At 46.9% G+C, this 24,034-nt stretch overlaps 1 protein-coding gene across 2 annotated transcripts in view; it reads left to right on the top strand.

Annotated features, from left to right (window-relative positions):
* The window catches only part of RICTOR (RPTOR independent companion of MTOR complex 2), a 1,569,237-nt gene extending 1,554,432 nt beyond the window's left edge, over window positions 1-14,805 (top strand). For both annotated transcript variants that reach the window (XM_086960557.1, XM_086960556.1), the window contains one exon: window positions 13,260-14,805. In XM_086960557.1, coding sequence (XP_086816683.1) covers window positions 13,260-13,334 — 75 coding nt within the window. In that variant the 3' untranslated portion in view covers window positions 13,335-14,805. The remainder of the gene's footprint in view (window positions 1-13,259) is intronic.
* The last annotated feature ends 9,229 nt before the right edge of the window (window positions 14,806-24,034 follow it).

Below are 24,034 nucleotides of genomic sequence, written 5' to 3'. Positions count from 1 at the left end.
TAGCTACCGCAATGTCATCTCGGCGACGGCAACGATGGAAGCGGAGCCGACCGACGCCTCCTTCCGACGCTCAGAGGTGCGGCAGATGAAAAAACTATCAGGATCCAGTCTGACGCCTAGGGATAATTCTAAGATAAGGAATCTATAACTGGCTAATGTTTCTTATAGATATATCGTTACCAAAGGTAAGTAATTTGTTCTTAATGATTCCATGGAATAAGTAAGAGAAATGTCTGCACTAATGACATGTTAAGGGAAGTTTTAAAACTGTTTCCCCCATTTAGGGATTTCTAAGGTTAGAGATTCCATGTTAAAGATGGTGTAATGATTAGCTAAAATTATTGAATTATTGAAAGCTTGTGGATAGCATGCATGATGGTTCTGTTATAATACATACTGAAAATGACCAACTGCTGCTCTTTATAAATGTACATCATCTGCATGAACAGCATTTAATTTGTATGTACTAGTTTTCTGATGGAAATCTTCGAACTGCAGATTCCTCATCTTGTTAATAATCTCAGGTGCCATACTGGATCCAGAGAATTTTTTTCAGTAATTCCCATGCATGCTGGTAGGTGGCAGAGGGTGACTTCAGTTTGACTCCATCCCACTGACGCAAATTTACGCCAGACCTACAAACAACTGCCACCCCTGAGCTGTGGCTTCAGTTCCTTTCTGCCTTAGCCTTTGAACACAGATTCGGAGCTCGCTCCCTCAACTTTTCTGTAAAAAAATTGACATATGCCCTAAATCTGGGGCCCATGCCCAAACAGAGTTCCAACCCGGTGCCCCGGTGTTTTGCCAGTGTTTCTCAAGTCAACACCAGCACTAACGCCATAGGAGGAACCAGTTGTCCTTTTGGACTGTTAAGCAAATAAACCATTTCCTCAACAGAAGTTGTGCCCATTCGACTTCAAGCACCACCTGTTCAGTCTCATTCCTATTAGATTGGACGCTTCCTTTATCCAGCTCATTCTATGTTCTCTTTGTTTCAGATTCTGAACAACATAATCGAGAGCACCACAATATTATGTGCATGAAAATTATTTCTTCGACTTTCAGGGTGCCAGTGGTTGGACACCTCAGACACTAGATTGAATTCCTCCCGACCCCTGCACAGAGTATTCAAATTAATTTGCCATGGCCATACGAAGAGTTGCGAAAGTTCTAGACCTATAGCTCCTTATCCATTGATGTCAAGACCAATGTCCTGGCAGAGGTCATGCAACTTGAACAGGCCTCCACAGGACCACTCCTCCCCTTTAATGAGTGTCTTCCAGATACACTAATGGGCCCTTGGGCCAGGTCCTATTTTTGCCCAACAGACAAATTGCCAGACAAAACAGACCTGCTTCTAAGCACCCACCATTCCACCTCCAACATCCTATGCCTGAAAGCCTAGAGGTCCAGAGATAGGCTGGTCAACTCAAATTGATCAATCTTTTCTCCACACTAAGAACTTGCAGTTCCAAGCTTATACACATAGAAGGTCCAAATGTGAGTCTGCCTTGGAGATGCTTTTCACCTAGAGTGGGACTCAGGCCTCCTGTATGCCTTTGCACCGCTACCTCTCCTGCTCTAAGTTCTGAACAAAATTAGGAACAAGCAGACCCAAGTCATCTTAATGGCTTCGGCAATAAGAGGGTGTTATCGGAACTTATGGTCTTAAGCATCTGTCCCCTGATTAGGCTGACACTTCTGGAGGATCTCTCGTAGTAGCAGGGCATAGCCTTACACCCGGATCTGCATGGATATAGAACAGGTGGGAGTTGACTGCTTCTCACCCCCCACCTAAGGTAGTGGATGTCTTCTCAGGAGCCGGATGTCCATCTACAAAAAACATTTACGCTGGATGTTGGGAGAAGGTTGTGGCTCTTTGTACCACTCGGAGATTAGGAACGTTGCATGCCAAGTTGTCAGGTGTATTTTTGTGCTATATTTGACCAGCAAGGCCTAGCTGTGACCATTGTTAAAGATTATTCATTGACCTAGTTTGTCTTTACCAGACAGAGCATTGTTATTTAAATCACCTGTTGTGATAACTTTTGTGATGTCTCAGTGGGACGTTAATTTGGTTCTCATGTACTTGATATGTACCCCATTCGAGCCAGTGCCCAGCTGCCCTCTATGTTTTGTGGCTCTGTAACCAATATTTGTCATAGCAGTATAATTAGATTGTTATGATTTACAAGCACTGTCTGTTCAGCAACCATATACCACCTTTTTTCCAGACAAGTCAGAACAATACACAAGAGCAGCATTCCTGCCCAAGGTTTTGGCACACTACCATGTTGGACAGGCATTCCATCATTCTTTGCTCCGTCTCATTCCTAAAAAGAGGATAAAGAATCCTTCATTTGGATCCCAAAAGAGCTTTGAGCTTTTAAATTGTTTGTACCTAGGACCATGAGGTGGACTATCATGTTTTGGGAGTTTGCAGAGGCAAGGAAATTTAAGGCAGTGCAAACAAGCACGATTTCAAAGTGGATATGGATAGTCCTCGACATCAAAATCTGCTAAACTTTGGCTAAGAACAGCCCCAAGAGAATTTGAGTGTTCATTCTACCAGGTACAAGGCTGCTACTGCTGCTTGGCATGGGGAGTCTCTGTCCTAGTCAGGCTACAGTGTGGGTGTCGGTTCCCCCATTCATGAATCACTGCTACCTTGAATGCCAGGTCCTTCAGGAGGGACATTTTGTCTGTTTGACCCAGCAGAACTTAATGGTCTGAGCCACTCTACATACCCACCTACTTGGGAGGTACTGCTCTGGTTTCTGTTCACAAAGGGAGGAATCTACAGTTATAAGGAACTATCAGAAGAAAAAGTTACGATACTATATACGGTAATGCTCTCTCTGGTGGATACTCAATCTAATGCAGATTCCTCACCGACCCTCCCACCTTTTTTGTGAAATGGACTGTTGCCAAAAAGGTCACATTTAGAGATAATAAACAAATGAATCTGATAGAGACATCTAGCTGCAGATTCCTTAATTTTGAATTCTCCCCAGGCGCCAGACTGGATCTGGATATTTTTCAGCAGTACCTCTGACAGTTGTCTCCAGATATGACGTCAGTGAAGCCATATAAATCCCCTCCTGCGTGCGGATGTGAGTTTCCTCTTTTCAGCGCTGTAACATGGATCCGAAGAAGTGGTTCCTCAGGTTGTTTTTTCTCGACCTACTATGACGCATGGTGTTGGTGGAACAGTGTGTCTTTGTCAAATGTCAACAAGATTTAAACCTTGGTGGTCTTGTAGCCGACATATGTCGTTGACGGACCTCAATACAATTTGTATGTGGTGTCTAGGTGAGCGCCACAATGCTGAGGATTGTAGTTCTTGCTAGAAGCTAAAACCAAAGTCGTTTTGGCGCGGCGTTTGAAGTTGATGGCGCGTGAATCACAATCCTGGGGGGGGTGGTTCCCAGCCTCGGTCTCCGTCGTCCCAGGTGGAACATTTCCATGGTCAATCTAGGAGCCATAGCTGGTCTGGAGGACATCGTTTGACAGGGAAGTCGAAAAGTAAGGGGTGGTCGAAGTCGCAACATTATAGGACTTCACCATGTGGAAACTCCGTCTCCCATGGCTCCTCCCGCTCAACAACTGAGGAAGCAGTACGCAAATCCACACTGTGTCTCCCAATGTTTCTGGGATCTGGTGCGTAGATGGCTCAGATGAGGTAATATTAGAATTCTTTACATCTCATCTTTGGGACCCCATCTCCCGCTGGATCGCCTCTAGGCCCCAAGGAGGTGAGTGAGGCACCGTCAGAGAATTTGTCCTCAGTGACGGTTGCGCCATCGGAGTGGATGAATCGGCGCCCGTCGACTCCAGCTGATATCGCTTTGGCGCAGGATCACAGTCCTTTGGGATCTTTGCCTAAGACACTGGTCTTTGATCAACCAACTCCAACATTGGCGGCAGCGGTCGAAGTCGCCTCTCCTCCCCCAGTCGACGTCTTGATGGCGCCACTTCGGTGTCATATGGCGTTGGTTGCAAACTGAGGGGATTGTACAATTTGTGGCCCCTTTTCCGGAAGAGGTGTTGGGAGGTCCACCTGTATCAACTGGGGCAGGACTTTCTCAGCCTATTTCCAACATTCAGGCGGAGGATAGCTGGCTTACAGCTATTGGTGTGGCTAGTGGGCTGCTTTCTTCACCAGCCTCAGGGTTGTTTGTTCCCCTAGTCTTGCCAAACAGGCAAGTTCCTCCTTTACCGTCAAGCTGAGGAAAGTGGCTGCAGTTTTAGATTTGTCACTGGCCACAGTACAGAGGTCTACAGACCTTTTGTTTGAAATCGTTTGCCAGGGGTCAGACATGGGAAGAGCCTAATCTTCCGTATAGTTCGGCCCTATTTGATGTTTTATTAGGTGCTTGGGCTAAGCCTGCTTTGGGTGTTTTAGTGGACAGTGATTTTGCACGTAGTCATTTACCTTCACCTGCGGACCCAGTTTTTTTACATAGACATCCTTCCACTAATGGCCTGAGGACTCAGGTTGCATCATCTTCCCAGGGTATAGATTCTACTCCTAAGACTCCGGTGGGAAAGGATGCTAGGCTTGAGATGCTTGAGGTAAGCATATATTTGCTTCAGCTAGCTCAGCATTGAGAGCCACCAACACATCCTGTGTGCTGGGGCTTTTTTCCTATGCCTTATGGGATTCCTTACACAACAGTTTTTTTGGGGGGGGATTCTTTACAGAACATGCTCTTGTCTCTTCTGAATAGCCTGCGTGCAGAGGTGGGTTAGAGAAAGTCAGTAGGCCGCTAGGCTTACCATAAGGTGTGGCATGGACACAACCGATTCTGTGGGTCGGGCCATGGCAACTGCAGTGGTGCTAAGATCGCTGACTTGGTTGGCATCTTCGTGTATCCGAAGGAGTCACGTTAGTGATAGATTCCTTACCTTAGAATATCCCGAGGTGTCAGACTGGATCCGGAAAGTTTTTCGTCAGCAGTAGCCCTGCGCTTCGGAAGGTGGCGTTGTGCCGCTCCGCGTCCGTTGCTGGCGCCTTATGCGCCGGTAGGATGATGTCATGGAGACTACTTAGGTGCCACCCATGATTGCTGACGTCAGTTCTTTCTTTTTCCGTGCCAGCAAGCGCAGATCAGGTTAGAGCACGTACCCTAGTCACTTTTTGACTAAACTTTTGAGACTTTTTGTCTTCCATTTTTGAGTCTGTGACTCCTGGTGCCACGTAGAGATGCCTGGGTTTAAATTCTGCAGGGCCTGTCGCCGCATGATGTCAGTGGCCGACCCCCATGGCATCTGTCTCTACTGTCTGGAGCGCAGCCATGACTCCTGGTCATGTTCCGACTGTTTGGCCATGGCCTTGCGGGAGCGGTCCCGTAAGCTGCTGGAGGCCTGGCAGTCATCTCCGTGCCGTTTGAGGTCCAGGGGTCGCTCAAGGAACCGCTCGCGGAGCCATCATCATCGATTCCCGGGTTCGAAGTCTTCACACTCGGAATTGGGTAAGAGATGTCATAAGAAGAAGTCAAAGAAGCGTTCTGCTCTCCGACGTCCCCCGTTGTTCTCTAGATGCAGACGAGTGGACCGGGGGTACCACCCCGGCAGCTCCTTTGGAGACTGAGTCCTGCGGCCTACCCCCCTTATCCAGGTGCGATGGCAACTCCTGCCCAGGTGAAAGATTTTCTTGCAGCTATGGACCGCCTCTTCAAGCCTCGGGCTCCTGCCGGTGCGCCTTCAGGCCCTGCGGTCCCAGTTGAGGGCCCTCCCTTGCTCCGGCCCCGCCGCTGTCCACGGCTCCAATCCCGGCGCTGCAGTGGGTTTCGTTCGTTCCACCACCACCCTTGCCTGGATTACCGGACAATTTTGCATCTGGTTAGGGCCCTAATTGGACACGGAGCCGGACCGGCGCTGTTCCACCTTTTTGTTTTCCCCTGTCCCACCCCCACCACCGCAGCCGGTTTCACTGGCAGTGGAGGAAGGGGACGACTTGCAGGGGTCTGAGGACCCTCTCGCATGGCAGTGCGGGTCAGAACAGGAATGGACAGAAGAGCTAGAGGATGCCGGTGGGCTTGACCTCTCCTCTGACCCTGGTTTTCTTTCTCCTCCTGCTGTGGCTATTGAGGAGGGCACCACATACACTTGGTGCTCCGTAGAGCAGCTGAGGCCCTTGAACTTGGCCTGCCTACAGTGACCCTCAAGACTAATCTCCTCACTGAATTACTTCAGCCGGCGACAAGCTCTTTGGAGCCCCTGCTTACGTTCAGTGAGGCATTAACTGCTGTCTTGATGGGCACCTGGTCTAGACCTGGCCCCGGGTGACCGTTTTTTTCTGTCTACCCGCCCAACCCTGGAGAGCCTGGTCATCCAGGCCTCTACCTTCCAAAGCGCATTTACTACCGCTCCGCTGGATAAGGAATCCAAGAAGCTGGAACAGTTCAGCAAGAAACGGTTTTCATCTGCCAGCTTTGGGCTGCGGTCAGTGAACACTGCATGCCTCTTGGGCCGCTATTCCTACGCTGTGTGGGACACGGTTGCGCAGGTGCTGCCTCAGTGTCCGGAGGAGGCTCAGACTGTGCTTTCCCAAGCTGTTGCTGAGGTGAAAGATGCAGCAAAGTTTGCCATCAGGTGTGGACTGGACACTGTGGACGCACTGTGTAGGGCGATTTCCACAACAGTGGCCCTCCGTTGCCACGCCTGGTTCCAGTCCACTGGTTTTTCGAGGATGTTGAAAGTTCTCTTATGGACATGCCCTTTGACGGCTAACTCCTTAGGTCTCTCCACCACGCCCCTGGCCACGTCTGCTTTTCGTTCCTTTTGTGGCCACGGAAGGGGCACCCTGACACGTTCATTCAGCCAGTAGCCTGCGCAGAACCAACTTCGAGGCGGGGCAAGGAGCCAACGTGCGGGTCAGTTCACCTCCGCTCCCGCAGCATCCACCTCAAAGTCTTCCTAGTCCAAGCTTTGGGGCACACGCCATGCCGGTGGGCGGCAAGATTCGCCATCACCTTACTAACTTGCGTTCCTTTATCTCGGACAGGTGGGTGCTGTAAATCATCCGAAGGGGCTACTCCCTCCCCTTCGAGACTACACCTCCAGCCATGCCACCTCAGTTCCACCACATGTCGGCGGACCATTTTGCGCTTCTCCACCAGGAAGTTGCGGCCATCTTGGCCAAGGGGGCCATCAAGCGCGTTCCTGGGCCCACTACTTTCTGGTCCCCAAGAAAGGGGGACTTTGTCCCATCTTGGTCCTCAGGAACGTCAACCGCATCCTCCGGAAGGAGAAGTTCAAGATGTTGACTCTCGTTTAGGTCTTGGCTGCCCTTGACCCTGGAGACTGGATGGTAGCGTTGGACTTGCAGGACCCTTATTTTCACATCTTCATCATACCAGCCCACCGGCGTTACCTGCGGTTCACGGTGGGCCGAGAGAACTTTCAGTTTGCCGTGCTCCCCTTCAGCCCCTCGGGTGTTCACGAAAGTGATGGCGGTGGTCGCAGCTCATCTAAGCAAATCAGGGGTTTCAGTCTTCCCCTACCTCGACTGGTTGTTGAAGGCGAGCTCGACCCAGGCTGTCGTCTCCCACCACCAGACTACGGCCGACCTCCTGCATTTGCTGGGGCTCTCAATCAACGTGCTGAAGTCGCACCGGAGTCCCTCTCAGAAGCTCCCCTTCATCGGAGCGGTTCTGGATTCAACGCAGTTTCGGGTTTATCCTCCCGAGCAGCGAGTCTGGGATATATTCAGGCTATGATTCCGATTTTTCAGCCTCTATCCCGGGTTTCAGACAGGATGACCCTCCGGCTCCTGGGATTAATGACCTCCTGGATCCTGCTAGTGCAACATGCCAGGTGGCATATGCGGGCTCTTCAGTGGGACCAGAAGTTCTAGTGGGCGCAGCATCAGGGTAAGCTGTCCGATCATGTCCAGATCTCGGAGGGCACTGCACAAGACTTGCAGTGGTGGCTCACAAATCTCCCTTCCCCAACTTGAACACACAGTGGTGAAGGATGCATCCCTCCTGGAATGGGGCGGCCACATGGGAGAGGCGGAGATCAGGGGCCTCTTGTCTCCACCTTTTAGAGCTTTGGGCGATCCGACTAGCACTGATAGCATTCCTTCCTTCTGTCTGGGGAAGTGTAGTGCAGGTGTTCATGGACAACACCACCGCCATGTAGTATTGCAACAAACAGGACGGGGTGTGGTCATGAACCCTATGTCAGGAGGCTCTCCGCCTCTGGGCATGACTAGAACATCAAGGCATTACCTTGGTGGTTCAACACCTGGCAGGTTCTCTGAACGCCAGGGCGGACAAACTCAGCTGCCAGTGCATGATGGATCACGAATGGCGTCTTCACTCTGAGATGGCGCAAGGTCTCTTTCTGCAGTGGAGAGAGTCTTAGTTAGATCTATTCGCCTCCGAAGAGAACGTACAGTGTCATCAATACTGCGGGTTGGAATTTCCAAGGCGGCAGTCGCTAGGGGATGCTTTTCATCACGAGTGGAGTTGCGGTCTGCTGTACGCCTATGCCACTTCTGCCCTGAGTGCTGAAGAAGATGAGGCACGACCTGGCCCAAGTCATCCTTGTGGCTCCAGATTGGGCATGAAGATACTGGTATCCCAAGCTACTCAGCATGGTGATTGCTCCCCCGATCCGACTGCTTCTTCGGGAGGATCTTCTGCAGCATGGGACGATCCTCCACCCAAACCTGCCCAGCCTCCACCTCCATGGGTGAAGATTGAGCGCCGACAGTTGACAGCTTTCAACCTTCCTTCCAAAGTTTTTGACATTATTCTGGCAGCCAGGCGTCCCTCCACTAAGAGGGTATACGCCAGGCGTCCCTCCACTAAGACAGTATATGCCTGCAGGTGGAACAAATTTGTGGCATGGTGCACAGCAAAGACTGTGGATCCCCTTGCTGCCCCTCTTTACGAGGTCCTTCTCTTCCTTCTCTCTTTGGCCCAGCAGGGCTCTGCTATGGGCACTATCAAGGGTTATCTCTTGGCCATTTCTGCCTTTCTACGGCTTCCAGATCATCCTTCTCTTTTTAAGTCCCCCTATTGTTAATCACTTCCTGAAAGGCATTACACACACGTTTCCTCCTGAGCCCTTCTTAATGCCTCAATGGGACTTAAATCTCGTCTTGGCCTATTTGATGTGTGCTCACTTTGAGCCATTTCATGACTGTCCCTTACGTCTTCTCACTCTAAAGATGACTTTCCTGGTAGCTATCACCTCTGCCAGAAGAGTGAGTGAGCTCCAGGCTCTTTCTTCCAACCTCCTTTTCTCTCTGTTCATCCGGACAAAGTGGTTTTAAGGACTCGTCCCTCTTTCTTGCCAAAGGTTGTCACACCCTTTCACATCGGGCAGACCATCACTTTGCCCACCTTCTTTCCGCCTCCGCATCCTTCAAAAGAAGGAGAGGCTCCACCGTTTGGACCCAAAACGTGCGCTCTCGTTCTATCTGAAGCACACACAGCAGTTCCAGGTCGATGACCAACTTTTTATTGGCTACGTGGGCACCAAAAAAGGTTGGGCTGTGCACAAACGGAGTATCTCTTGGTGGGTCGGTCTCTACATCAAAGTCTGTTACTTGTTGGCTAAGAAGGAGCCTCCTGTGGGGCTGCGTGCTCATTCTACCAGGGAAATGGCAGCCACTACTGCTTTGGGACGCGGCGTTCCCTTGCAGGATATCTGTCTGGCAGCTACGTGGGCCTCGCTGCACACTGTTGCCAAGCACTACTGCCTGGACAGCCAAGTCTGGATAGACGGCTTCTTTTTCTGTTCTGTTCTCTGGGACTTTCTGGTGTGATTTTGATTCACAGACCCGCCTCCGGGGTAGGTATTGCTGGGGTATCTATTCTAAGGTAAGGGATCTGTCACTAACGTGTCTCTTTCAGATACACAAGTTACTTACTTGTGTAACAATATATCTGTAAGAGACATTAGTTAGTGATGGATCCCTTACCGCCCCACCCACCCTCCTCGTTCTGCGAACTGATTTCTAGGGTGAAGGTCAACCTTTTCAGGGCCCTAGTTTCATGGCACCAGTCGTCAGTTTCATCCATGGCTCTGCATTCCTGGTGTGGAAAGTAGTGTACAGAACTGATGTCAGCGCGCATGGGTGGCACCAAAGTAGTCTCTTTGACGTCATCTCGACGCATACGACTCCACCTTCCGACGCGCAGGGGTACTGCTGACGAAAAACTTTCCGGCAGCAGTCTGACGCCTAGGGATATTCTAAGGTAAGGAATCTATCACTAATGTCTCTTACAGATATATCGTTATACATAAGTAACTTGTGCTTTTGGCTGATATACCATTTGATGGTACCTGTCTTTTCGGTGATCAGGCAGATGCAGCGTTAAAACGCTTCCATGAAAACGGAGAACTACAGAGTTGTAGTCCTACAGTTTCTCCCACTGTATGCTTTGCTTTTCCCTAAGTTTGGGATATATGTTTTTGTAGGTCAAGGAGTAACCTTATTAGGACGTTGTATATGTCCAGTTTCGGTTTCAGTACTACCATGTGTACTCTGGTGAGAAGTAGTAGTTCTATCCTCAGTGGCATTTTCTTTTTTATTTGTGTATTCTTTTAAATGACTGAGGGAGGTTCCCTTTGTTTCCTGGCCTCTGAGGATGAGGTTTCTACTCGAGGCTATTAAGAGAGGTGTCTTCCTGTATGAAAGCCGATCTGTAACATGCTTCTTTGGAGCAGTTCAGTATGCAAGTTGCATGGCTTTCTTCTTCAGTGTTCTTTTAGCAGCATCGGGTTATATCATTTGTAGACTTTGGTATAGTCACTCGTTGATCTACTCTTGGAGTATTCCAGTGCTTCAGCAAGTTGAAGCATTGCTCTGTCTCAGAGTTTGTTTGCTTGCGAGTTCCTCCTTTAGGGTAAAGGAACAGTGTCTAGTGAAGACATAAATAATACCTCAACTGCAGGCAGTTCCTATCTCTGCTCCATATTTGGCAGCCCAAAGTTTGATGCTTGAGTTGGGCCAACTTGTCCCCGGACCATTGTAAACGTGATGGCTTATTGTCCTTAACTTCAGACAATATGTCCTAAGATGCTGGGCTGCCAATTCATCTATAACAGTCTTGGGGAAAAAAATTGTTTTAGGATTTTTGCTTTATAGTAAGCTTCTCTTCTTTCTTTGATATTCTTGATGTGTGTGGTTCTGTCTGTTTGGCCTTACCTGTCTTTTAGAGAGGATGTGCTTATTGTTTTCTGCATTCCTTAATTCATGAGGAATCATGTCTGCTGTTATTTCTTATGGCATCGGGTATACATGATTTAATGTGCTCCTATGTCCACTTAATTGTAGGTCTAATAGAATGTGTTATCATTTTCAAAATTGTGGTAAAGCGCTTCATGGAACTGTTTCTCTGTTCCAATTAGTTATTAGGTATACAGAACATACATGACTGTATCATATGTGTTATACATAGGTATTTCTCAAAAAAGGGGGGAGGGGGAGGTTTTAATCAAAGATGCGATTGAGTCTCTTTTTCTCGCTTGCTTTGGTGTTTTGAGCTTACCTATGACTTGAAGTTTTGTTCAGTGTTTCAGACTATGGCACTGAAGGTCGTGAAAGGACAAATTTTTTATGTTCTTGCGCTCTGGCAGTAGGTATTGGCCAGTCAAATTCTGCGAATTGCTGGATCAATACAAGTATCTGATGACACAGTTATATGTGTATATATATTTGTCTATATATGAATCATTGTGGTTAGATGTTATGCTATTGGTGCATAGGATGAATATGAATATTCATTTTGTCCATACTAAACTATTTAAACCAAGGGAGTATTGTTGTTCATTTTTCCTGTTGGGAATTGAGTTCTTTATTGTTATGAACAATGCAGATTATATGACTTTTATCATGTGTTTTACCCTTTTTGGTCATAGTTTCTTACCCTTTTGGGGACAGGGGTATTGTCTGTCTTCTGACAGATGGTTCTTAATGGGATTTCAACCCTTTTCCTTCAAGGACCGATTCTCTCGGCCCTTTATGGTAGGTTTTTATTTATATGTTCTGACAGTGATCATGGATTCTATTAACAGCCAAGCTCTTGTTCTGCTATTCCTACATACATTTAGTCAGCTGTTGGTTTTGACCAGCTAGTTCTCTTTGAGAACTTTTGTAGGATTAGTTTGCAGAACCTCCTCTAGTCGGGTTATAGCTATGGTATTAAATTCGAAGTTAATGAATCTGCGGCTAGATGTTTCTATCAGATGTATAAGTTACTTAGCGTCGGTGTCGCTATATCTGCTAGAGTCACAGTCTAGCCCCAGATTCGTTAACGCCCTGCCCATCCTCCCCGCTCTACGAATGACCTCTGAGGTAAAAGGTATACCCGCTGAGTTCATATATCAGTGATCACCATCTCAATTTAGATGTTGCAACACAATCCATTTCCAAATGTGTGTGGTTGGTAGAGTGGGAGTGGGCTTACTATTTCACTCTGGACGACACACCAGTGAGCAGTGTTAATTTATGTGTTCTTTCTATGAAAGTCTTCTCAGTGCCTTGAAATTGGAACTGTCAATATGTCACATAATGAGTGGTTTAGCAAACAGCCTGGTGTTGTTGTAGGTTGTGTTTGGGTACTGCCATACCGTTCATCACCATTGATGAATGGTCTAAAGAGGGTACGGTCTTTTCCCTCATATGTGGGTTATTCACCTGGGTGCAGGGTTTCACGTAGCCATGTGTTTCTTTGATTTTATTGGAGGTTTCTTTAAAACCCATGTCTGGTTTTAACCTACCATTTGAAGTTCCTTCTTTATTAATGTTTGAAAGATTTTTGAGCTTGTTTGGCACACTGTTTCCACAACCAGTTTCTGTAGTGTCTCCACATTCTGGCGCGGAAGGTTTCACAGAAGAAACTGGTCTGCTTGCCGGAGGAGACTTAAATGGCTCCACTGATGTGATATCCAGAGACAACGTCACCGTGGAGCTGTGCGATAGCTTTACTGAAGGTAAGTAACTTTTACTTCAGCATCTGACATTAGGGACAGAATTAAAAAAGAAACGCATTTAGGGGTGGTAGTTAAATCTGACTCTGTAGACCCTTTCGTGGCAGATGAAGACGAGACAGACGCACACAACACCACCTACTGATACACAAGAGAATTACTGGAAAAAATTATCTTGATCCAAACTGGCTCCTGGGGTATTCACAAGGTGAGGAGTCTGCAGTTAGAGTATTCACCAGAAATAGTGTTAACTTGTTCTGATACACCAGAAGTACACCTTCTCATTTTCTTTATTTCTTTTTTAGATGCACGACGAAGCTGAAACTGTCCTTGCAATGCCACCAAAGCAACCCATAAGTGAACCTCCTGCTGAATCCTGACAGTAGTTTTACTTGTGTACTGAACTTGAATAACTATTTCAGTTAACTTATGATTAACTGGACAATAAGCAAAGGAGCACCTTCTGCCAGTCGGTTCCTAGTAATTACTGGTACATGCACAGTGAACTAAAGATAACTTTAATTTTTTTTTTTGACCTGAACACAAAAAATCGTGTCCCCTGTTAACGAAAAGTATTGGGGCGTTCCTATGGATTATGGAAAGAGTATGGATAATAGTTATCAATGTATGCAAGAGCCAAGCACTGAACACCTACTTTTTTTTTTACTCTAGGAATGTTTGTACAGGACAAATCTTAGATCAGCTCAGTAAAGGGCTGACTCGGAATTCTCTGCAGGACAAAGAAAATAATGCCATGAACTCTGTAGCATCGAAGGCCTGTTCCATGCATCCCATTTCTGTCAATGGAATAAGCCAATAGCACAGGCACTATGGAGTAAACACAGGCATTACACTTGTTTTTCTTCAGTCTGCAAAACACTACTTGGATGTGATGTTCAGAATACAGTGGAGCATGGCATGACTTCACCTAGGAAGAAAAGCTCGGTCATATGGGTTTTTCTGTTGGTTTTTACTTTTTAACGTTGCCACATTTTTTTCAGGATGCATCACGTTGAAGTTGCAGAAGTCTTTCAGTTAAATAGAATCTGAACAATCAATCTTTTTTTATGTCATTTCTGGTGACATATGGAACACTGCAAATTGTTACAGTTTAACCTCAATTCCTATTAGTTCCTTGAACAAAACACAATTGAGACATTTTTATTTGAGACAATTTTCAGGGATGCATGTGGTAATTATATTGACCTCCTCTCTCTTTATCAAATGTGATAATTTAAGGAGCATGATGCCTTGTCAGAAGGGACATAGCACCAGCTGCCACAAACAGTTTGAATGACTATTGTCACATCTCGTTGCAGTCACGAAGACGTATTTTGCACATTCCATGAGAAATTACAGTTCTCCTTAAAAATAAAATTCTTTAGCTTTAAGTTATAATTTTATATGAATAAAACCAGGTTGCTATAAATGCTATTGAAGATCCTTACACCCTATTTTTTTAGTGGTCATATTTTGATCAGGGTCTCTATAAAATTATTTGCTGAAATAAAAAATAATTGGAACAAGGAACTTTAGCCACAGATATGTGACATAGTTGACCTCATATAAAGAGGATGGGATCAGACTTCTTTCTACATTTATTTTCAGATGCACTGTAGAACTGTGTACAGCATGGCACAACTCTGAGAACAAACTATTGAAAAAGCAGCAGAATCTGAATACATGCATTTTGAAGGCACTTTGATAACAAAGTTATCTGCCCACCTGCTTTGAATGGGTCAATTGTCTAGATGGAATGAAAGGGCAGGTGTTTTATTGCATTGTGTTTCATTTTCTAAAGAGGTCCTAAAGATTTATCAAGAATTAAAAAAGGAGATATGTCCATATTTGTATATAAGTGGCATGGTTACCTTTCTAAAATGTTTGCGCTTGATAGAATGACATTGTTGGATGGTACTCTGTGTATGTATATATACATAAATGTGTATGTATGTGTGTGTGTATATATTTATATATGTATATATATATATATATTAACATTCACATGTGTGTACATATGTACATATAAATTTATTTAGATATATATATCAAGGTTTTAGATGTATACCTATCTAATATAACACTTTAAGGAGTTATATACATGTTTTTGTTTATTGAATAATCAGCTGTATTTTATAATTGCTATAGTAAGAAGCCAATAATTTAAGAGTCCATTAGCAGGATTGTAAAATAAATGCATGTATGAAATTCCTTGAAGTGATGTATTAACTCTTTTGCTATGTGGAGTACTGGTGCACGTCAATGGGCTTGGCCAGGTGATGATTTAGAAAGACTTTACATTTAAAGTATTTGCATTCTTTCTATGTCATCAATACTATGCTCGAAATATTGCTTAAATACATTTGTGTATGAAATGTATAGTTACTCCACATAATTTAAATATATTGAAGATATTGAATCACTGACAGTTATTTGTGTGGTTTTGTTCCTGCGAAAATACATTGTATGATGAATCTATGAAGCATCACCGTTTCACATAGTCACAAGGATGTACAGAAATGAGTGTGCAATGACTAGAAATCTGTTTTCACCTATTAATTAGCCTTGGGTAAGGTGCTTAATTATAAGTGTGTGGCACACATATTCTTCACTATATCTGTTTCTCCATAGGGAGAATCTGTGTGTCCAGACTGGTCGACTTTTTCGAAAATTGATGCAAACGTGTTTCTCTGAGATGGTTAGAAAAGGTATAGCATTTTCTCATGCTAAGACAGTAACTCTGTTACATGAAACTACAGTATATATTAACATTGAAGATTGTATGCAAATCTTGACAACCCATATGGTCCCCAGACAACCCACCAGTCAGTTATGTGGGTTGAGCCTACTTTTTAGCGTTGGAAATGCTCTTAAAGAGTGGTTCAGTAATTGATAGTCACCACCATGTATTGTAGTTGTAAATTGTATGTTCGAGGCATATGAGCTGTAGATCGTATACTTGTGCATAGATCACCATCTGGTGTTGGGCTCACATGTATGCACTTTGTTTTTGTCTTGGAAGAAGTCTTTGTGGTCACAAGGTAGGTGACTCCTCCGTAGGACGATAGTGCACATGGGCATCAACTCCATCTCCAGATTGGTTTTTTCTGCCATCAGGTACAGATGTGTATTGCGCCGCTCTGGTTCGGGATCATTGTCGAACCATTTGGACGCACAATCCTTACCACTTAACGGTATTGCTTTCGACGCCCATCGTAAAAATCCAACAACTTCGATCGACGATTCGACGCAGGCCGCGAGGCCTACCCGCACCAAACACGCCTACATTCCATGGAACGGACTCCATTTAAGAAGTGTGGTGCTAAGTTCCCACACACCGACTTTCACGAGGTCTGTAACATCTGCTTGTCCCCAGAGCACGAAGATACCAGCTCCGAGGCCCGTCGATCATTCAGATCGAAGAAAACGAATTGTGACCGTCAGGCTTGACAACATGAGATGAGACGCGGCACTAGTCCGGTGCCCGATATCTTCGGAGACGAATTGGAATTCCAACCCGGCACCGAAGAAGAAGGACACTCGAACATCACTCCGGTTCAACGAACTGTTAGTAACCAGCCCCAACTGCCCACAAAAACACCAAAGACTCCAGTTACATCTTCGCCTTCGGGCTCAGGTCAACACTGTGATACTATTTCAAATGTCCCGCCTTCGAGCCCTGCTATCAAACATAATGAAAAGCCCTCCAGCTTAGGATCGAGGAACCCCCGTGCAGGTATCGACCCTTCATCTTCGGCACCGAAACACAAGGCTAAGTCTGACGCTATGGTGTGGGCACTGAAGACCTCTTCTGCACCGAAATATTCACATAAGCCAAAGACTTCAGAGCCGATTCCACAGAAACTGAAAGCTTTGGAACCAGCACCGGCTAAACCAAAAGCATCAGAGCCGAAATTAGTTAAAGAATACATTTCAGAACCAAAAGAAAAGCATTCCGATCCGAAACAGGGGAAATCCAAGCCCTCAGAGCCTAAACAACCTGCACCTAAGGGCACCGAGCCTAAAAAACACGGAAGCTCTCCTAAACATCCATCCCAAAAATTTCCTCCACAAGACTCTTTGGATCTGAAGCAAAAACAGCTGCATATTGACCCAGACACTGGAAAATTTCGAGCAACACTTCCCAAAAAACGGAACCTGGACCTCCCTGAAGACTACCACATACATGTTAAGAAAAAAGACATGGGTACTAACCCCTCTTCCCCTTACATACCTCCCTCTCCTCCACCTTTTAACCCACATCTGCTAATTTCACCAGCAAATTCACCACCACTACATTTTTCACCTGGGCCATCGGATGATAATGATGGGGATGTAGATGAAGACAGAGATGGGGATGGGGATGATAATCAGGACAGCATTTCACAGAACCCAGACACCTGGGATGATTGTGATAAAGACCCGGATCATACTAATGACCCCGATCTATATCCCTCAAGACCATCACCACCCAATGAAAATATTGGTTTCGCCCAGCTCATAAATAGAGCTGCTCAACACCATGAGGTGGAATTACATACTGATCCCTTAGAAGAGGATTTTCAAGTGGAAACATTTGCTCCCTCACAATGAACCACAAATGCTCTGCCCATGCTCAAAAGTATGATCAAACACGCTAATGAGGTATCCAAAGACCCTGTTAGAGCCAGAATACTGACGCCAAGGGTAGACAAAAAATATAAAGAAGCTCCTACAGACCCAATTTACATATGGGGCAGGTACCTTTAGATTCGCTTGTTGTTGCAAATGCACGGAAAAGGGCAAATTCTCAGACAACAGGTGACGCCCCTCCACCTGACAAAGAATCAAAGCTTATAGATACATCAGGCAAGAGAACCGCATCTCAAACTGTCAACCATTGGCGCATTGCCAATGCACACGCTCTCCTGGCTTGGTTTGATAGCACTCACTGTGACGAGCTAAAAAAACTTATGCAGACTTACCAGACCAATGATAAAGCTCATAACCTCATTCAAGAGGGTAAACTTATCACAAAAGCTTCCATCAAATGTGCCTCTGACGTAGCTGACGCAGCCTCGCGTGCCATTAACACCAGCTTTTGCTACGCCGACATGCTTGTCTTCGAATCTCAGGATTCAAACAAGAAGTACAGTCAGCACTCCTTAATCAACCATTTGATCAACATCATCATCTTGGCCGCTCAGTCGATTCTTCATTGGAGAAAATGAAGAAAGACACAGAGACTGCTAAAGCCATGGAGGCATTACAACTACCCTCTAATAGAAGTTATTTTCGTAGCTCCTTTTATGGAGGTGGCTCAAAGACTGCTGCATCAAAAAACACCTCCTCATCTTATAAAAGCACCAATCAATTCTCCTTATCCAGAGGATATTTTCATGGAGGATACAGAGGGAATAACAATAGAGGAAGGGGCAGGGGAAACTCCACCTGCACTTTCCCTACCATCAAACAGTGACTTTCCCCCACTACCCCCGATCATTCCACTGCTGTCAGGGGACATCTGTCACAGTTCCTACCTGTCTGGAATTCAATCACAACAGACAAGTAGGTAAGAGAAATTAACCAATATGGCTACTGCCTGAAACTCACTTCTACCCCCCAAACATTCCTCCCAGACAACGTCCAATGTCCACGGAACATCTTACACTTCTCAAACAAGAGGTTCTCTCTCTATTACAAAAACATGCAATAGAACCAGTCCCTTTGCCTCACCAAGGCACAGGGACAGGCACTCTCTCTATTTGCTGATCCCAAAAAAGGACGGCTCTCTCAGGCCCATATTGGACTTCAGACCGCTAAACCTCTACATTCAGTCGGACCACTTCCACATGTCACTCTTCAACAGGTGCTCCCACTGCTTCAACAATGCGACTTTCTCTCTACACAGGATTTAAAGGATGCCTACTTTCATATTCCCATTCACCCCGCTCACAGGAAATATCTCGGGTTCATGGTAAATGGTCAACACTACCAGTTTAAGGTCCTCCCATTCGGGGTGACTACAGGACCCAGAGTCTTCACCATGTGTGTTGCAGTAGTTGCAGCCCACTTAAGAAGACAGCACATTAATGTTTTCCATTAAACAATTGGTTCATAAAAGCCAAGTCACACAACAGCTGTGTGCAACACACACAAAACAATCCAGCTTCTTCACCACTTGGGATTCACAGTAATCCTCACCAAATCCCACCTCCAACCATCCAACATACTACAATATATAGGGGCTACAATAAACACTTCAACAGCTTTTGCAAGCCCTAGCCCAGTCAGAATAAGTGTCATACAAGCTCTAAGACAAAGATTTCAGCCTCAACACTCACAACCAGCACAAGTGTTCATGCAGTTAATCGGGATGATGGCCTCTTGCATCCTCATCGTTCCTTATGCAAGGCTCCAAATGTGTCCCTTACAGGAGTGTTTAGCACTTCAGTGGAACCAGGCTCAAGGTCAGCTAGCAGATCAGGTGTTGGTAGACGACCGCACCCCTCGCTCTCTGCAGTGGTGGAACACACAAACCCTTTCCAAAGGGCGGCCGTTCCGTGAGCTGGTTCCACAGGTAGTGCTAACAACAGACGCATTGCTCACTGGCTTGGGAGCTCATCTTCAAACCCATACAATTCAAGGCATATGGACCCCTCAACACAAACAATTCCACATAAATTACCTGGAATTGTTAACAATCTTCCTAGTGTTAAAATCTTTTCAACTCCACCTCATGAGCAAAGCTGTCCTAATCCGTACAGACAACATGACTGCAATGTATTGTATACAAAAACTGGGTGGGGGACACACTCTGCAGCTTTCACACCTAGCTCAAAGCATATGGAGATGGGCCATTCCTCAAACCCTATATGTCCTTGCAGAACACCTCCCAGGAGTACACAATTCTATTCTATTCTAGGTTTGGTAGAGCGCAACAGCTACCCCAGCAATGGGGCATCCCGGTGCTAAAGACAGACACACATCCTACCAGACGGGGAAGGGGGGGGATTTTAGAGAAGTGCACTAGGGGGCAGGGAAGAGGAGGGTCTTGATTGCCTTACGGAAGACAGAGAGGCAATCTATGGAACGTATGCGGAGAGGAAGATCGTTCCATAGCTTGGGACCAAGAACCTTGAAGGAGCGGCCTCCAGTACGACAGAGCTTTATTCTGGGTACTTTCAGAAGAAGTTGGTTGGAGGAGCGTAGCTCACGGCTTGGGACATAGGGGCAGGCCAGGTTTCGTAGCAAAGGGGGGTTTCCCTGTTTGACAATTTTAAAGATCGTAATGAGAGCTTTAAATTTAACTCTATGTTCCACGGGCAGCCAGTGGAGTTTGCGGATGGTGGCTCTGGCTGAGCATCTGGGGGGGAGACCGACCAGCGTTCTAGCCGCCGCATTCTGGACTCGTTGGAGCCTAGCAGTTTCTGCTTTGTTTGCGCCTAGGAGGAGGACGTTCGCATAGTCTAGGCGTGATAAGATGGTTGCCTGAACAATCAGCTGGCGAACCTTTGAGTCAAAGAATCCGAGTATAGGCCTGAGATTTCTTAGAAGACCTATACAGGTGGCTGCCACCTTTTTGGTGTGTGTCTGGAAGCTGAGATTGGCATCCATCCAAACTCCCAAGTTTTTTAGACTGTTTTTAGGGAGTGGGGTGGTACCAAGGGATGACGGCCACCAGTGCTCGTTCCATAAGCTGGTGTTTCTGCCAAGGAGGAGCACCTCGGTTTTTCCGGCGTTAAGTTGGAGATAGTTGTCCGTCATCCATTGTGCCACTGCTGCCAGGCCAGGCCCTCTCTGAACTTGGATGCCGCGATGGACGGGCTTTCAGTGAGGGTGACGACCAGCTGGGTGTCGTCGGCGTAGGATACCAGCGTGAGCCCCCACTCTTTGGCCACTTCCGCAAGAGGCTGGACATATAGGTTGAAGAGGGAGGGGCTCAGCGCTGAACCCTGGGGAACTCCCTGTGTTATCGGATGAGCTTTTGAGAGAAACGGGGGGGGGCTGATACCCTGAAGGATCTGTCCTTAAGAAAGGAGTGGAACCAGGCTAGAGCGGGGCCAGACACACCGGCAATCTCCAGACGTTTCAGAAGAATGTCATGAGATACCGTATCAAAGGCTGCGCTGAGATCTAAAAGAATCAGCGTAGCACTTTGACCGGAGTCTAAAATCGTTCGGAGATATTCGGTGGTGGCCAATAGGGCAGATTCGGTGCTGTGGCCCGGTCGGAAGCCATTTTGAGATGGGGCCAGGATTCTATTTAGGTCCACATGTTTGGAGAGAATGCCGTTGACGTGCGCTTCTGCTATTTTAGATATCCAGGGGAGGAGGGATATTGGCCGGAAGTTTTCAGGCTTCGAAGGGTCCAGGGTGGGTTTTTTGATTATGGGTGATACCCAAGCTTGCTTCCAAGCTATGGGTACAGTAGCAGAAGTGAAAGAAAGATTGAGGATGTCCATCATGGGGGGTAGGAAGAAGTCAAGCGAATCCAGGAAGTGAGAGGGGCTCATAGCGTCCGCCGGGGAGCCAGATTTTACTTTCTTGCAAAGTTTAATCAGGTCAATAGCCGTGATGACAGGGATTTGGGTAAGAGGGGTGATGGTGGGGGTTGGGTTCTTGGGTTCCCCAGAGTGAGGAAGGTTCTGCGGAAAAGTTCTATAGATGTTCTGGACTTTCTCTACAAAGTATGCGGCCAACTGCTCGCATTGTTCATTGGATGCAATTTTGGGAGAGGGTGACCTGGGATTTTGTAGTTCTTTGACGAGTTTGAAGATCAATTTAGATGGGTTCGGGTTGGAACTGATTTTGTCAGCATAGAAAGCTGCGCGGGCAGTGCTGATGGCTTTGTGATAATTTTTTAGCTTGGATAGGTAGTTAGCCTTCTCCTGACCGTTAAAGTTTTTTCTCCATTGACGCTCGGCTCTTTTGCAGTCCTTGCGCATGGCTTTAAGGGTGTTGTCGTACCAGGGATTAGAAGGTGTGGTTCGTCCTTTGGTTAGTTTGGCTGGAATGAGAGTATCAAGCCCACCTGTGATCCAGGTAGTGAAGGAGGTATAGGTCGTGTCTATATCCTGATTGGCTTCCCAATGGAATCCTCCTAGGGTTTCATGAAAAGTAGGGGTAGAGAGTTTGTGCCATGGTCTTTTAAGGCGACGGTTGGATTCAGTTTTATACTGCCGTCCTGGAGCTGGGACAGTTAACTTGATGAGGTAGTGGTCCGTCCATCCCATAGGGGAGGGGACCTCTGTGACTGCCTCTTGGATGTTGGTGAAAACCGGGTCTAGAGTATGGCCGGCTAAATGGGTGAGAGCATGAATGAGAGAATTAAGCTGCAAAGCCGAGAGATCGGTGAGGAGATTAGCAATAGTGTGATCATTAGTTAGATCAAAATGCAGGTTGAGGTCGCCCAGGATAGTGAAGTTGGCGGATTTGGTAATCAGCGCCGTAGACGTCTCGAGAAGGGCGTCAATGAACCTGGAAGCAGGGCCAGGTGGGCGGTAGATATATAAACCCGACATTGTAAATTGAGGGCTAGTGCTAATTTTAAATTGGGCGCATTCACAGTCAGGGAGAGTTTCTTTAGTAAAAGAGCAGGTGAAGTGCTTCTTATAAATAACTGCGATGCCACCGCCTCGAGTTTCGCGGTTTATGGTGGCCAGGTGATACTCATCTGGGAGCGTCAGGTTGGGGATGGTAGATGCGCCATCTCGTAACCATGTTTCGCAGAGGAAGAGGATGTCTGGGTTTTCATCCAGTAAGAGCGAGTTTACCTCTAGATGGTGTTTAGAGAGTGATCTGACATTGAGTTGAAATATCGTCAGGGGCGGGGTGGTGGTTATGCCACGGTAACCCCGAACGCGAGTTGGATTGTTGGTAGAAAAAGAGGTTGCAATGGAGTTGCGAGTGGCCAAGGACACCTGTAACATCAGAACATCTTTGACTAAGGTTCATGGCAAGGAGTTCCTCACGGTCATACCGTATGAGCATGTGGGGCCCGGTTGGACCAGGGGGACTGGCGACTGGCGATGACGGGCGCAGACGGGCTTGCCTTAGGCGCTCCCGCTGCGCTCGTCCGCTGCGCTTCCGGTGACAGCACATGATGTAGGGGGAAGTGGGGTGTGGCCTTCAGGGGGCGTGGCCTCAGTCCTCGCCGAGATTGGCGTTTTTGTCCAAGATTAGTTCCGCTGCTCGCTGTGCTTGAGATGCAGGTGAGTGCCCAGGCGCTTTGCTAGTGCGTGGTGAAAGTTTAAAAAAACACAAGTTATTCAGGTGACACAAAAAGATTTAGCAATTCTAAAAGCTCCCGGCTTCCGCCTCAGGAGTGCGCGATAGTCAGACTTAGGCGCTCGTGTTCAGCGCTTTAAGTACAGCGACAGGGGGGCGTGGCCTTCAGGGGGCGTGGCCTCAGTCCTCGCCGAGATTGGCGTTTTTGTCCAAGATTAGTTTGACTACGAGTCAGCGTTAGTTCCGCTGCTCGCTGTGCTTGAGATGCAGGTGAGTGCCCTGGCGCTTTGCTAGCGCGTGGTGAAAGTTTAAAAAACACAAGTTATTCAGGTGACACAAAAAGATTTAGCAATTCTAAAAGCTCCCGGCTTCCGCCTCAGGAGTGCGCGATAGTCAGACTTAGGCGCTCGTGTTCAGCGCTTTAAGTACAGCGACAGGGGGGCATGGCCTTCAGGGGGCGTGGCCTCAGTCCTCACTGCGATTGGCGTTTTTGTCCAAGATTAGTTTGACTACCAGTCAGCGCTAGTTCCGCTGCTCGCTGTGCTTGAGATGCGGGTGAGTGCCCTGGCGCTTTGCTAGCGCGTGGTGAAAGTTTAAAAAACCCAAGTTATTCAGGTGACACAAAAAGATTTAGCAATTCTAAAAGCTCCCGGCTTCCACCTCATGAGTGCGCGATAGTCAGACTTAGGCGCTCGTGTTCAGCGCTTTAAGTACAGCGACAGGGGGGCGTGGCCTTCAGGGGGCGTGGCCTCAGTCCTCGCTGAGATTGGCGTTTTTGTCCAAGATTAGTTTGACTACGAGTCAGCGCTAGTTCCGCTGCTCGCTGTGCTTGAGATGCAGGTGAGTGCCCTGGCGCTTTGCTAGCGCGTGGT

The sequence above is a fragment of the Lissotriton vulgaris genome, chromosome 3_1 (genome assembly GCF_964263255.1).
Source record: "Lissotriton vulgaris chromosome 3_1, aLisVul1.2, whole genome shotgun sequence".
NCBI lineage: Eukaryota > Metazoa > Chordata > Amphibia > Caudata > Salamandridae > Lissotriton > Lissotriton vulgaris.
The sequence above is the reverse complement of the archived record's forward strand: the minus strand, read 5'-3'. Positions and strand labels throughout refer to the sequence as shown.